A 16,292-nucleotide genomic window follows, 5' to 3' on the forward strand; every position below is an offset into this window, starting at 1 on the left:
GAGGAGTTTTGCTCCTTCCACGAGTTACTATATTCAAAAAAATAGTACGGTGCCTGTGTCCGATATTGTGGCATTCCCCGACGATCTCTCACTCTCTGTTTTGTCCGACGAAGCCAGAGAGGCGTTGGATGGCCCAACGTCCAGTGAGTAAATATGCGAGCCATTGAGTAGCTCACATCAGGCAAGGCCTCTGGATCCAACGGCCTAACCATTGATTTTTAAAAATCCTACAAGGCCCGTCTGGTGCCCCGGCTGTCCACGTGTGGGAAGAGTCCTGCGCAACCGGGAGGATGCTCACCACGCTGCGGGAAGCGGTCATGTCAGAGCATGTGGAAAGAGATTCCCTCGCGCCTCCCAAAGCTCCCCACCCCCAACGACCCACTGCTAACTCTGGCCATGGAGGGCACCTCGGCCCATGGGGGACTGTCCAGGTTATACAGTCAACTGCAGGAACGGGCATGGCAACCGCTACTTAAGCTTTGCAGGGTCTGGAGTAGGGACCTGGGTATGGATATAAGGGATGAGGTTTGGGATTCCATGCATGCTCATGCACGCGAGGTGTTTTTAATTCTAGATTTGGCTTAATTCAACTTAAACTGCTGCACAGATATCACTACACCCCGCTAGACTGCACCTCATGTCACATGAACGCTCCTCTAAGTGCCAAGATGTGGCACCGATAATGCAGGTTATATCCACATGCTTTGGGCCTGTCCGAAAAGGTTTGCTTTCTGGGAGGGTGTATGCAAGTTTTTGTCGGTGATGCTGGACTGCACTGTTATACCATGCTCAATGACGTGCCTGTTTCATGAGTTTTCAACGCTTCAGCACAGGTAGAAGAAGCTGGCTGGTCTTTATATGTTACTAGCGATACTATGCACATTGTTGCTGTGGATGCGCCCTAGTATCCCTACTGTGGACCAACGGCTTCATGCCATCACTTGAACTTCTGACATTGAAGAAAGATGTGTCTCTATGCAATTGGCAGCCAGCAGAACAACTTACAGTTGCCCCCCCTCCTTCCGTACATACCTGCAATCCTTGAACACTGACAATACTGGAAACGCTGATGCCTCAAACTGTAATGATGGCCACCATGACTGTCACTCGGCCCCCACTTCAAAACTCATGTATATAAAATGTGCAAGATACAGGTACTAGATAACGTGTGGTTATACTGTTGAAAGGGTATTTTGCAAAGTATTGTTCACTTATGTCCCTGTTGTAACGTCAAGCAATGCAAAAAAGGTTTAAAAAAAATAATACTCCAACAAATATTAGGAAAAACAGATGTATAATCCTGCGCCTCTGCTTTCACCCTCACAGCTCCATCAATATGTTTGGACCAGTAGTACCACAGGAAGAAATTATTCTAACTGCCTCATTGTAAGAAGAAAACATGAATCTTTTAATGTGCATCAATGACTAGATGCAAAAAATGTAATATTACAAAAACCATTTCTGTTTTTTCAGTTAAATCATATTTTTACTCACTTATAAAATACTCTGATTGGGAACTGAACTTACATTTTTACTCCATAAAAAATCATTTTACTCCCAACTTTAAAAAAATAGGGATTACAATACTCCAACTTCCAAATCTTATCTGGGGCACTGGGGATACCATAGGTAATTAAGGGTCAAGTTAGATCCTAAAGTCTATACATTCTGACGGATTCCCAATCCCTCGTAAAGGAGAGTGTCAAGGTGTTAACATTCTTTTATTCATTCATTCATTCATTCAGTCATTTGTTATAGCGCCTTTTACCATAATTGTGGTCCCAATGAAATTTTGGTTGTAAGCCCTCCCAGGGACCGGGTCCAAATATTTGTGAGGTGCTATTATGCGCGTGTACATTTCAGCCATTAAAGTTATGCAAGGGTGGCCAAGAGCCTGCTAGCCACCCATGTCTAAATGGAGTGTGTATGGGCGCAACAGAGGTATACTATGGACTAAAGCAGGGGTCGGGTTTAAGGAGATAGAGTTATGTGAGAAGCTACAGTTCGAATGTTTGTCATTAAACGTAGCTTCGTTCGACTAAAGGAAAGGCAGAAGATAAGCAGCTTAGTTAGCATTGCCCAAACGAATGGGGCATGTCCATTACTCGTAAGGTCTCCTGAAAATAATTAACTGGCCCAAAATTCTATAGAGGTGGACAGAGTAATTCATACGAGCCCCTCACCCAAAAAGAGGCCAAGTCATAGTAATCAGAAACGCAGAAGGGATTCACATAATCTAGCTCTGGGTCTTTCAAAGGCCTGATGAATGCAACAGGCTTACTATTTTGCACAAACCGACAGGCATTTGATAGTGACATATTTTAGGTTAACTGATAATCCTTTTAAAAAGGATTGTTCTATAAAAAAAAAATATTATAGGAAACAATATTAGCGACTTAAGGAATCCCATGCATACTCAGACGTGGCATTACAAGCGATAAATACCCCTTCTGAAAGTATAGTCTCAGTATTCCAAATATTTACATACTCCAACATCTCCATCAAATGTGCTACTATCTGATGAACTATTACGAACTCCTAGAAGCACTGGGGTTCGAGGCTAAAGTGAAATTGCATAGCTTGGCTGTCCCTAATAGAAGGTGGCACCATCTCCGCTACCTGGGGTGAGTATTACATTAAATGATGTACTAAAAGGATCTCCACTGTTTCGTGCGATAGTTACGTTTATGAAAGATGGGGGTGTGCTCCATTACTCGATTGGGCCCTTGTAGAGAGTTATTTTTTCTGTTAATTTATTTAAACCATGAGTGGAAAAGGGAAAGTATTTTTTCAAACCAGACAACGCAGGCAGGATCTGAGATTTGGCAACGCCGCTACCTCTGCCACCGCCACATTCAGTGCATAAGCAGAACACCAGAACTGGATCCAGTATGCTACTGGTGCAGATCTGCAGGCCCTAAACGTGAAAGGTCATGGGCAGGCTTCACAACTAGAACCAAGTGCCTGTAAGTGTTGTAGAGCCTAGCAGGAGCATTTCTATATAAAGGACCAGATGAAAGTACAGCATGGTAGAATTGAAGTGCTACGAGACAACAGAACGCTTCAAATCTGAGCAGATGAGCACAGGTGCAAAGTTCCCTGGCACTGTAAAAGCACTAATAAAAGGCAGAACTGCAGAGCCAGAGCAGAAAGCAAGATGACCCCAGAAAAGCAAATAAATACTGCCCAGACTCAAATGCTAAATCTGTAGAGTGCACATATTTAGTGGTGCGTCATATCAGTGCAAAGGCAACGGAGATACCAGGTCTCGCCTGTGGGTACCCCACTCCCAATCTCTTTCCCAAAGTCTTTCCATGAGAACAAAATAATAGCTTTATAAGTGCTTTATGAAAAAAAGAAATGGAAAAAGTTAATACAATGAAATTAAGGTGAAAGCACAGTAAAACAAAAAAAACTTAAAATTGAATATTCGTGCCAATAAAGACTGCTGGCAGACTCGAAATGGAAATGAACTGCAGAACCAAAGCGCCAATCCAAAGAAACGCGCCAGTGCTCCAATCCGAACTCTGGTTCGAAGCGCTGGCTCTGCAAACTCTGCTGAGCCATACTGCACCCTAAATCACTGCAGAGCCGTAGCTTATGTGAAAAAACTTCACAGTCATGCAGGCCAATCAGTGCAGAAGCCAAAGCTCATAATGTAACCCCTGTACGGATCCAGAGCCACCCACTGGCACACTGCAAAGGCATACTGCCTAAATACGCCGTCATATCTCCCGCAAGAGACCGCTCCAAGTTTCCATAGCAATTGCTATTCCATCAGCCTGTATGGGTCACTCAACTCACTCATGCCCGTCATTCTGACCCCCCTTGCCCCTTAGTGGTCTACCTGCGGTAGATGGATACCGTCAAAGGATATGCAGTGCTCCTCAGAAGATGTGGTCTCTGCAAACAGCTCCAGCAAGGTGTAGCGACTGTCGAAGTCCATGTGCTGCTCAATGCCATCCTGCTGACTAAGGGACAGGAGGACGTAGGCCCGGCTTCCTACAAAGACATGGGGAAAGAGGTGTCAAGGCAAGATCATCGTTCATTGATCGCTTTCAACCAGTGAATGGCCAGTCTGCGATCTCTATGTGCGAATGAGACTCTCCCAGGGGCGGCTCTTCAAACAATGCCCTTTCTGGGACCCATAACCTCAGTCACCCAGCAGAGATCAGCAGAGCCACTTCGTAGAAACCAATTCGACTTTATGTCGGGTCCATGCCCATAAATGTGCAGTACATACATCTTTACACATTAAAACCCATAAAAATAAATTTACCAATAAAACAATTCAATATACACATCGACAAAATACCAATCAATCACTTAGTTTAGGAACATATAGATTTCATACTTCTAGATCCTACTTACCATGCTAGGATAAAAAAATTATCAACAGCAAACATCCTATCTGGGGCAGAGGTCCCTTTACATAATACAAAAGGCTCAAACATTGTGTCAATCGAACATTTGTATTAAGAGAAGTGGGCATGGCCACCTCTACAACATCAGCATAGTGTGGACAAAAGAGGAAAGCGTTTGTCCAATTCCAGAGTTTGCACTAAAAGCGACAAAATCTTGAATTTGAGGTCAACCAACAGCTGGTCAGCTCATCGACATGAAACACATTAAGACGAAACCTGCCATATAGTGGCTCTTTGTCTGCAGGAAATCTATCATTCAGATTGTATTCAGCACAGAATGAATCTTTCAAAAATCAGACAGCGCAGTAGTTTTCTCGGGTTCCCAGCATTCAGCAACCAAGATTCAATAAGCAATACCTCCAATGTGTGTCAGTACAAAATTGTCGAGTCTGTAATAATTGCAGTTTGGTGGTGTGATAAACCAATATAGTCTAGTAACATTTTTATATGCCTGTACCATTTTCAGGAAAACAAATAACGCCCCAATTTGCTTCTCTGTATACTTTGGGTCTCACATTTGTGTTGCTGAAGTCAGTAAAAGAGCGATTTGACCATAAAGTCAAAAATAACAGGCTTTAATCCAATTTCCAGAAATCGGTGCATCACAGGGGTGCTCATAGGAGGTCCAAGGACAGATTTTACAAACTTACTTTCAATGCATGCATATTTCACTTCCATTCAAGGAGGCTGAGGCTGCTTGCGACTTATATGCTTTTAAAGTAGCCTTAGGGAGTTTATTAGCTAGTTGGGAAGACAGTTTGTGCAGTAGCTACTCGTGTCTCTGTAGGACTAGTTTTCTTTTCTTAATCAGATTAAACCATGGCACTTTGTTATGAAACAGTATTCCTCGATAGTCGAAAGTATGTACTTCTTTTATATCGTGCCCCTCAACAGCGATACTCCTTTTAACATTTCTAAGGGGCGACAAGCCATAGCCATTGTTTTAGAAACACTAATGTGTAACCTTCTTTCATTACAAAACTCACTTCAATTCTGCAGCTGCTTTTTTAAAACTTGGTTATAGATACAATGACCCCACCTTGACATACAACAAGATACTGACCTTTCAACTACCACATTTTCAGGGGGAATCTACTTCGGCATCTTAAATTCTAACAGCAAAATCACTTTTTGTATTTAAGTAGGCAGGTACCATCCCATGAATACATTTGAATACCAAGCAAAGCATCTTGAACACTGTTTCCTGAACTGGGAACCAATGGAGATCCTGCGGTATTGAGAAATGGCTGTAATTAGTTTCCACTGCTAAACCATAGTCGTAGGCAACACCTGGGTTATAACCAACTGCTTAATAACCTCGTCTGAGACCTATGCATAGTCCACCCTTGGGCCTCCCAATCCGGGCCCTGATAGCTGGCTGTAGGAATATTTGATAACCGCCAAGCGAAAAAGTAATTTATGTGGGAAATGGTCCTCGAAATCATTTTGCAAGTCTTTCATAAAATAGGCCTGCCTCAAAAGAGACTTTATTTGACTCACAGATAAAGCTCCTTTCCTGGAACACTCTGGTCTATTCTTCCTTTTCAAAAGACCTGGAAAAAACGGCCACTGTTCTGAACTCGAACCTGATCTGTTTTCAGGAAACATGGTTGACTTTCAATCTGGGTATTGATGGGTTATCAACAGTTGGCGCAGGGTTAGGGAGGAGGCAGACCAGTGGGGGCTGGGGGTTACTGGTTGCCTGTAAGAATGATTTCTTTAGCTCCTCGAGATTGCTCTCTGATGACAACAAGGTATTTTGACGGTGAGAATTCAGATGAAGGGGGGAAGGGAGCTTTGAACTGGTTAGTGGTTAACTTGTATTGGAACCCCTTGGCCAACCCCCCCTGTCTGAGTATTTACAAGATTTGTCCGATTGCTTCATCGAGTTCTCATCCCTTTTTCCCTCCGATGAACTAATAACTGCTGGAGATATAAACTCTCAGTGTGTGCGCTCTAAGGATCCGATCTCAGAGAAAACTAAACCTGTTACGAGTAATGGTACTCTTTGGTATGGTTTCATGAGAGATTGGGATCTTCTGATGCTGAATGGTGACGTGGAAGGGGATCTCTTGGTCACTCCAACATGGCATAGAGGTATGGCCTTTTCAACTATCTATTTTTTCGTTTCCAGAGCAATCATTAACAGCTGCACTGAGTTTAGGGTTATTGAAGGGAACAGAGATGATCATGACATGTTGGTGGTCTCTCTGGTCTTGGACTCTGCCTATACTACGTGTTGTTATACTGAAGAGTTATCGCTTAATTCTGATGGAAACCAGCTCCTAAGGTTTTATAGAGGGGGTCGAACCCTTACAAATAATCTGAATGAATGGGTGAATCAGCTTTCAAGTAATCAGTCTGCTACTTTTCTCCCCTTTCTTTGGGATCTGAGTCCTGAAGTACATTCAGTCTCCAAACGGCGTAAGGCTCACAAACATCCATTTGATGTGCAAATTCTTGAACACAAAAAGCTTAAATGTTTGGAGAGGGTGCGCCTAAAGAGGACGGTATTTGACGAGAAAGAGCCCTCAATTTTAGGTACAGAAACTGGGTTCACTCTCAGAGGCAATTATTGCAGCAAGACAGGGAAAGAATGCTGGGGATGTTGCTTTCCAGAAATTCTAGAAATTTCTGGGCTTTAGTAGGGTCTCTGAACAATCTATCCCCTCAACCCAGGAAACTATCCTACAGGAACATGTATGGGTCAATCATTTTTCAGAAGTTTATCGTCCATCTGAACTGATGCTCCCTAAAATAGCAGTGGGTGGTGCCTGTTCTCTAGCTTTCTCTTTTGAAGAGAGAGAATCAAATAAAGAAATCTTCGGGCTCGAGGGAAGCTGGTCCAAATGGTTTAAGTAATTTCATTCTAAAAATGAATCCAACACTTGGGCCAAGGTCCCCGAGTCCCTTTTCGATAATATTGTACACTCAGGCAAAATAAAAGCTGTGGAGATCATCTATTGTAATACCGATCTATAAGAAGGGGGAATCGCCTTGCAGCCTCGAATTATCGCCCCATTTCACTCTTAGATGTGGACAGTAACATCTTTGTAGGTCTGATCTTGAGTGAAATTGAGGCATGGGCCAAATTCAAAGGTGTTATTCCCAAGCAGCAAACAGGGTTAAGAAGAGGATTGTCAACAGCCTTGAACAGACTTGTTCTAAAATGTATTAGTTTACCATCTTCTATGAAGGGAGAAACCCCATTGTTTGGGGCATGGATTGATCTGTACCAGGCTTTCGACACTGTCAATAGAAATCTCTTATTGAGAAAGTTGAACACCTGGTGAGCCCCCTCCAATCTTTTGTCCATTCTAATCGAGCTTCATCAGAATTCTTTGATGCGTGTTAGGCTCTCTAGCGCAGGCTCACTGTCGACTCCGATTAGGGTTGAGAGAAGTGTCCGGCGGGGCTGCTTGATTGCACCTTTCCTCTTCATTCTCTTTATGGCAGATCTATGTGAATGTCTTAAAGGTGTATGACTTATTATTCCAAAAATTGGTGAAACAAAACTAAATTGGTTGGCCTATGCCGACGATGTAGTGGTTTTAGACCACTCACAAGTCGGGCTGCAACAACTATTCTCAGCATTGGCGGATTATGCCCGGACTAACGACCTAAAAATAAATCCAGAAAAATCAAAGGTGCGGGTCTTTAAACATCTGAATAAGATACTCAAGTCCTATAGTTGGTCAATGTATAATCGCCAAGTCGAACTTGTTACAGAGACCTATTTGGGGGCAGTGATCAGAGCCTTTCCAACAATGAGTCATCTTCTTCAGATCTTGGATCATAAAGGTAATTAATTTGGGAGTCCAGATGAAAAGAATTTGCTCTAAACTGTGTATATTTTCCATTCAACCCTTAGTGAGGTTTTACATAGGGCAAGTGGCCCCTGTAATTCTCTTGGCTTGGAGTTAAATCCCTTATCTATGAAGATTGATTGAGATAAATTGGAGGCCAATATTTGGAAGAGGTCTTTAAATCTGCCCAATTGTGTCCCCATCAGGTATTAAGATATGAGTGAGGCTTGTCCTCTTTGTTGGCCATGATGGAGTGGAGATGGATATCGATGTTTAGGTTAATCCTTGTCCCTCCAAAGGGCTCGCTATATGAGGATATAGCATTACTGCTGAAAAAAAGCTGACAATACCGTTCTAAATGAGCTTAGTCAAAAGTGTGGTGAAATCCTGGCGAATTCAGATTGTTCTATTGATCTTATCCAGGATCCAGAGAGAGTCAAAATGCGTATGAAACAATGGGACTGGATTTGGACGATAAATCATGAGGATGGCAAAGCTATCAGCATCACATACGCTTTTGGACAAACCCAGATCCTAGCTTCCTCACTATCTGAAGTTTCTTGATCCAGGGGTGAGAGCTGAGTTTCTGAGATTTAGATTGAATCTGTGTTTAACCTTGGAGGTTTGCACAATCTGAAAAAATGAGGAATACCCCTCTTTCATTTGCGATAAGTGTAATAATAATGAAAGGCAGTCATTGAAACATCTATTCACACACTGTCCAGGAACGTGGTCATTGAGACTGGCAAGATTTCAGATATTTGTTCATGATCCTGGTTGGTTGAATTCTGCTATCTTTTGGGACAGACTGTCGTCAGGCAATGAAACACTCCCGACAGTTGAAGTAGTTGCTCTCTTAACAGATCTGTTGGAGGGGCACCCTCTGTTGAGGTGTTGTGGTTGCTTGAGTTTGTTTCTGTGATCAGTTTTATTTTTAATGTTTTCTTTTGATCAGTGTGTTCTTAATTTATTTGTATGGATTCTTGTATTAGAAGTCATAAGTATGTATTATATTGTTTTAGTACATGGCTATGACGCAATAAATAAATTTAAAAAATGTATTGTTAAAGTCTCCTGAAGCAAAAAGAATGCAGTCGAAGTCAGGGTAGCGAGACCTGCTGGGTGACAAGTGAACAATCTAAATCCCCTCGTTTTGCATGATAAGACAGGGCCCAGATTGGTATGAGCCAAAGGTCAATAAAGTGTTTCTTCAGAAGATGGTGACCAGAACTCATATTTAGTTGAAACTGTGCCCTCCATGGTATATAGCGGGGACTCAAATCATTCTTCTTTCAAAAGGCCATTACAAAATTGCATACAATATCCCATGGAGTTAAATTTATTGGCAAATGTCATGAGCTGTTCTACAACCATACTACTAACCAACTTAACCACCACCCAATTAGAATGGCAATGAAAAATGTGTAATTCTACCCTATGTCTTGTGAAGTCATAATTGACAACTCTTCAATTTGCTTAAACAATAGCATCTCATTTCCTCTATTTAAGAAGGGACTGTCGCTAGTTGGCTCAATTTCCTCAATACATATACTTGGGGAATAGTGTGATGTAGTTTTAGGTAGTTTACCATACTACGAATTAAATGGAGGGACCACTGATGATGTCGGTCCTCATAAAATGTGTTAGGACTGATTTTCTATACTCTGTCCTGGTGGACAGATGTATAGAATGCCAACCTATATTGTGACAGGGACAACTCTGGGGAGCCGTAGCCAAACCAGTTCAAGGTAGGTCGGTGAGTGGTCTAGGGAAAGTCTCAAGAGGTGGTGAGCCTGTAAATGGGAGTCACAAATTAAACTTAGACAGTATGTATAAATATACAGTTGTTTATTTATGGCCAAGCAACACTATGAAAAATGACTGACGGGTAGAAATAGCACAGAACTAACAGATTACATATATACAGTCACTGATTAAGGGTATAATGCAAATCAAACCCCTGTAAAGCACAGATTAGATTATGCACCAATAGTCCACAGAGAGTTAACCCCAATTTCAAATTAACCTTCCCCCAAGTTGTCTGCAGCCTTATGCCCAAAAGTTCAGGAAAGTTATGACAAAGTTTGTGAAGCTGGAAGAAATGACCAAGACCACGGTTAGTTCACTGTTCCCCTCTAGTCCGTGCCCGCGTCCGGGCACCTCTCTCCACTCTGTATCAACTGCCTCAGGGTGGAGCAAGGGCACCGTCAGGGCCACCCAACGGTGTAGTTCCTCGCTGGAATCTAGTCTTTGCACATGGATAGCCATTTTCCATGTCGCGGTTTCAGCTATGATCCACTTTGTAAGGTCTCCCCACCATAGGGGCATATGTGGACCTCTGGGGCTTTTCCACCCCATGGCAATACGTCTTTTGGCTGTAATGTATATAAGGTCAGTGAGCTTGGATAGGGGTTTGTTCTTCCCATTTCGCTTATATCTGCCCAGGATGTAGGCCGTAGGCTCGTCCACCTCAACTTCGATGTCTGCGCCAGCCACTCTGTCCTTCACTTGTGACCAGAACTCCCCGATTACTGGGAAGCCCCAGAACATGCGAGTCATTCCTGCCTTGGGTTCACGGCATTTGGGGCATAATTGGGTTCCAGCACCTGTGAATCTTGATATGGCTTCAGGTGTGAGGTACGCTCTATTGGTGATGTAAAGCTGGATAAGCTGCAAGCGGGCGTCCCTGGAAACTTTCTTATGGTAGTGGGTTATGTCACCCCAATCTTTGTCTTCAAAAACAAGGCCCAGTTCAGTTTCCCACTTACTCCTGCATTTAAGGTCTCCCCTGGCTGTACCCCACAACAGAGCCTCGTAGATTCGTGAGGTTTCATGGACCCCTCAGCGGAGTTCAGTATCGTTTCGATGCATTCATTTTCCTCAGTCAGGTCGGCAGCGACCGGCCATCTCTTGCACAAGGCCTGTACGACCACCCTGTGCAACAGTAACTGTCCTACCGGGAGGCCCGTGGTCTCACAGAGTTCCGAGAAAGTTAGGATTTCCTGTTCTTGTATCAAGTCCCCAAGCGTGGCCACCCCGAGGGGCTCCCATTGTGTACGTGTTTCAACTTGCCCCCAAGAGTGGTTAACCATAAGTGCAGCGATGAGGATCTGTGGGGAGAACGGGTCGTCCGACCCAACCAGTTTGCAGGCCCTTTTCCAAAGCCGGATCCTGAGCTTGGCGAGGTAAGGGCAGTGTCTCGTAGCACCCTCCCCAGCCCACAGTATGTCTCTTAGTAACAACCGGGGGAGGGCCGGTCGGAGGAGGCGAGTGTCCATCGTGCTCTCATCGGCCATCCATTGCGTGACATGTCTCAGCTGGCTGGCGAGGAAGTACAGCTCAAAGTTGGGGATCTTAAGTCCGCCCCTTTCGTATGGTCTTTGGAGAGTCTCAAACGCCACCCTATGCCTACCTCCCTGCCAGAGGAAGCCCCTACAGAGTTTGCTGAGTTCTTTGAAGAATGAGGGGGGATGTTGAAGGGGACGTTAGTGAAGTTATGTAGTAGGCGGGGAAGGGCGACCATTTTAAGGAGACCAGCCCTCCCGGCCATCGAAAGCGGGAGCCGACCCCAGAACTCCATGGATTTTGGCCCTTACGGTATTAAGGATGTGTTCTGTGCCTGGGTTGCGGTGTATGGTTATCCCCAAGTATTTGAAAGAAGTTGCCTGCCATTCGAGATCTAGAGGGGGGAGGGATCTGTATTCATCAGTGTAAAGTGCTGCGAGGGGGTAAAGGCAAGATTTGCTCCTATTAATCTGGATTCCGGTGAGCTTGTGGAAGCAGTCCAGGGTTTCCAAGATGTAGGGTAGGAGGTGCTCAGGGTCTTGAAGGTACAATAGGGTGTCGTCAGCGTACATAGAGATGAGGTGGGTCACCCTGTCTATCTTAATGCCTCCCTCCCCATATTCCTGTCTCAGGTAGGCCGCCACTGGTTCGCAGCAAGAATGTATAACATGGGGGACAGAGGGCACCCCTGGCGGGTGCCCCTGTGTAGGGACCATTTAGCGGAATAGGTTTTGTTGGTGCGTACTCTCGCAGTGGGGCTGGCATAAATTAGCTGGGTCCACTTTAGGAATGCGGGGCCTATTCCCATTTTGGCCATGGTGGCATACAACCAGTCCCACCTCACGGAATCAAAAGCTTTGGTGGCATCGAGTGACGCCACTGCATGTTTCTGCGGCCTTCCCTCAGTGCTATAAATAACATGATGTAACCTGCGCAGGTTCTCTGTGATGGAGCGCCCCGGCACGTATCCAGTTTGGTCTAGATGGATCAACAGAGGGATAACTCTCCGCAGTCTATTCGCAAGCAGGGCAGTAAGGAGCTTACAGTCTACATTAAGCATAGAGAGGGGCCTGTATGAACCACAATCTGCCCCGTCCCTCCCCGGTTTAAGTAAGGGTATAATCACAGCCTCACTCATGGAGTCCGGGAGGGTACCACGCTCGAAGGCCTCATTAAAGACCTGGGCCAATATTGGGGCGAGTGTTTCCTCATAGGTCTTGTAAAATTCCCTCAGGAGCCCATCCGAACCCGGGGTTTTCCCAGCTGGTAGCAATCTAATTACCACCTTGACCTCGTCGGGGTGACGGGCTCGTCAAGAGTCTCAGCCAATTGCAAGTCTAATTTAGGTAGGTCAATGACATCAAGGGCGTCCTCGATCCTGGTGTCAGAGGGGACGGGGCTTCGGAGTACAGGTTACGGTAGAAGTCGGTAAAGACCGAATTGATTTCTTGTTGGGTATGCACGGCGGTGCCGTCAGGTGTGAGTATGTGGCAGATGGGTGGCCTGGGGGTCTCCCTTTTATAGAGCCAAGCTAAGAGTTTCCCCGGCTTGTCTCCCAGAGCATGGATTCTCTCTGTGTGCTTGGCGTAACTCAGTTTACCGAGGGATTCCCAATGAGTTAGGCAGGTTTGTCCAAGTTCGGCCATTTTTTGTAATTGGTCAGGGGATGGGTCAGCCCTGCCTTCGACCATACTCGGGTCCCTCTCTGTGCGCTCAAGCGAGGATGTAATAGATCTCTGAGCTCCCCCAACTGCTGCAATCATCTCGCCCCTCATGACCACCTTGTATGCTTCCCAAGTTGTGCTCAAGTATCTAACGCTATGCAAGCTATTTTGCCAATAGTCCTCAGTGCTATCTTGTATGCGTTCTTTGAATGCAGAGTCAAGTATTGCCTCAGCCCTCAGCCACCATGTGGGTATAGGGGGTTTAGGCGGGAACACCTCCCAGGTTACCAGAAGGGGAGAGTGATCAGACAGCACCCTAGGCAGGTAGCGCGCATCAACAAATATGGACTGTTGTGTTAGGCTGAGAAAAATGTAGTCCAGCCTGGTGTGTACGGCGTGAGGTGGGGAGTAGAAGGAATACTCACGTTGCTCAGGGTGCTGGACCCTCCATAGGTCACTGAGTTGCAACTGTTGGATTAGTTTGGAAAGTATTTTGGCTGAAGGGGAGGGTCGATCGTGTTTGTTATCTGATCTGTCTAGTAGAGGGTCAAGGGTACAGTTGTGGTCACCCACCCCCCCGTATCATAATTCTGTCCACATACGGGCTGAGTTGCGTGTGAAGGGAATGGAAGAAGGCAGTCGCGTCATGGTTGGGTGCGTAAGTGCTGACCAAGCATACCTCTTTGCCCTCGATGGAGCCGCACACCACCACCACCATCCTACCTTCGTTGTCTGTTTTAGTGCTAGTGAGTTTGAAAGGAACAGTGGGGGCAATCCAAATCAGGACCCCTCTGGCGTAGGAGGAGTAAGCCGAACCTATTAGGGTACCACGCCAAGTTTTGGCCAGGGCTTCCAGTTTCTTGGCAGTTAAGTGAGTATCTTGCAGAATGGCGATTCCGACCTTGCATCTTTTCAGGTAGGTTTGGACACGTTGTTGTTTAACGAAGCTGTTCAGGCCCCTGACGTTCCAAGTAACGACCCTTATTGTGTCAGCCATAGGCGCAGTGTGGTTTATTGTGTGCAACAGGTGGAGCTCGAGGTCTTGAAGGTGCTGCATTGCATGTGAATTGTTCCCGTGGTCTCGATATGTCCCAGTGTATGCCCCCAACTTGTGCAAAAACTCCCCTATTCCCACCCTCCCCCCTTAACTGTGAAATCTCCAAACATAGAACTGGCCCAGCGAGGTTACCCTCGTCATGACTGTCCCGTTTCTGCTCCGTCGGACCGGGCATTGGTCTCCAGGTGCCCTACGGGAAGGTATATATACCCAAAAGTAAGAAACAATCAGGGGGTGGAGTGAACTTGGACTCAGGGTCTCCGCAAGAAGGATCCATTCACCTGTGTAGAGGTTCAAACAAAAGTATAGTTCCCCCCCAGGAAGACAGGAGGATCGTTATCTCGGTCTCTGCTTCCTTTCCTCAATATCAGGGATCTGTAAACCGTCCATCCAGTACCTGGTCTGAGCCAGAGTGTCGAACAAGTGCGCCTTATTGTTATGCAGAACTTTAAGCCTAGAAGGATACAGGAGCATATAACGCAGCATGGCGGCTTTCAATCTGGCCTTGGTGTGTATGAACTGCGCTCTGTTAATTTGGACCTGAAAGGTGTAATCGGGGTATATGGCGATTTTAGCAGAGTCCCGTTGGATTTGGCCACCAGCTCGGGAAAAGGCCAGAATAACTTCACGATCCCTGTAGTTCTTTCGCTATCACCGGCCTGGGTGGGGCCCCCGGCGGTGATTTCTTAGCCAGGGATCTGTGGGCCCTCTCGATGGTGAAGCCCTGGGAGAGTTTGCCAGCTCCCACCTCTTGTAGCAGGAGGTTCTCCATGTAGTTAGTGGGGTCGGAGCCTTCGGAACCCTCTGGCAGCCCGAGGAGACGTATATTGTTCCAGCGAGCCCTCCCTTCCGCCTCCTCGGCTCTGTCCTCCAAGTTCTGTACCCTTTGCTGAAGCTCATTGACGTCTCGAAGGAGGTGAGTTTTCGATTTGGTGTTTTCCCAGACTTGTGTTTCAAGCGCCTCAGTCCTGCCGGCCAGGGAGCAGACATCTTGACGCAGGAGTTCCAGGTCTGTGGCAACAGCGTCGATTTTGTTTTCCATCGTTGCCTGGAAAAGCTTGATGGCTGCGAGTATCTGGATGTTACTAGGCTCTGTAGCCGCAACTGCCGTGGGGTTAGATTGAGCGTCCGAGGCCACTTTGTTTGTGCCCTCGGGATTTGGGGATTCGCAAGCTGCGAAGGTGTCCATCATGGTCTGGCGCTGCTGCTTGGGCCTGCCGCCCCTGCCGGACATGTCGTCAACGCAGGGACTCCCCGCACCGAGAATGCCGGGGGCGCAATCGGGAGGCAGCTAGCGGCAGGGGAGACTCTTGTTACCTCCGCAGGGCCGACAGGGCGATATGAAGCTACGGGGCAGCAGGCCAATTTCGGGAAGCAAAGGGTGTCTCAGTTCCAGCAGGTGCGCTTTGCGCCGGACGGCCCCCCCCCTGTTGTCGGCTGTGGAGTGGTGGGGGCCCTAGGAGTGGGACTCACGGTCCGCCGGGGCATCAGTCCGCAGGCAGGAGCCAGGTGTTATCGCCCACACCTCCCCACGATGAAGGTTTTGCAGGCGGGGGGAAAAAGAAGACAGCTGGGTTCTCAGCGCCTCGGGGAGGCAAGCCCAAGTTCTTGCGTTGCTACCAGCGGCAAAGTCAGGGCTGGTCCTCCACCGCACCCGCCTACTTCTGCGGCACCGGTCGGCCACCGCTCACGCCGGGGGCCCTCGCGACTATCCAGGGCACACCTCAGCCCAGTTGCGCGCCGCGGGCAGGGCGCAGTCCGGCAGGGGCGGCAGGGTCGGTCCTCTCAATCGATGAGTGCAGCTGTTCGGCCCCCTCCTCCAAGCCCGGCAACAGTCGGCAGCTCAGGATCTTCTTCCCCCACCGACGGGCAGCGTCGCCAGTGGTGATAGTGCGCTCTGGCCTTTCGAGGGATCAGGGCGCGGGAGCCGCCATTTTGAATCCGCTCACCGACACTTTTCGCACGCCGGGTAGAGGTGTTAGCCGTCTCTTCTCCGCCTGGGAGACGGTATGAAAGTTGCTGAGGAGGTTCTGCGGCGGATGGTGCAACTTGTGGG

At 46.8% G+C, this 16,292-nt stretch overlaps 1 protein-coding gene across 3 annotated transcripts in view; it reads right to left on the bottom strand.

The window, feature by feature from the left end:
* CUL9 (cullin 9) overlaps positions 1 to 16,292 on the bottom strand; it is a 1,917,728-nt gene that overhangs the window by 1,729,751 nt on the left and 171,685 nt on the right. For all 3 annotated transcript variants that reach the window (XM_069608881.1, XM_069608880.1, XM_069608879.1), the window contains exon 3: positions 3,848 to 4,002. In XM_069608881.1, the coding sequence (XP_069464982.1) occupies positions 3,848 to 4,002 (155 nt within the window). The remainder of the gene's footprint in view (positions 1 to 3,847; positions 4,003 to 16,292) is intronic.

This window comes from Ambystoma mexicanum, chromosome 4q (assembly GCF_040938575.1).
Source record: "Ambystoma mexicanum isolate Mex_15411 chromosome 4q, UKY_AmexF1_1, whole genome shotgun sequence".
Taxonomy (NCBI): Eukaryota; Metazoa; Chordata; class Amphibia; order Caudata; family Ambystomatidae; genus Ambystoma; species Ambystoma mexicanum.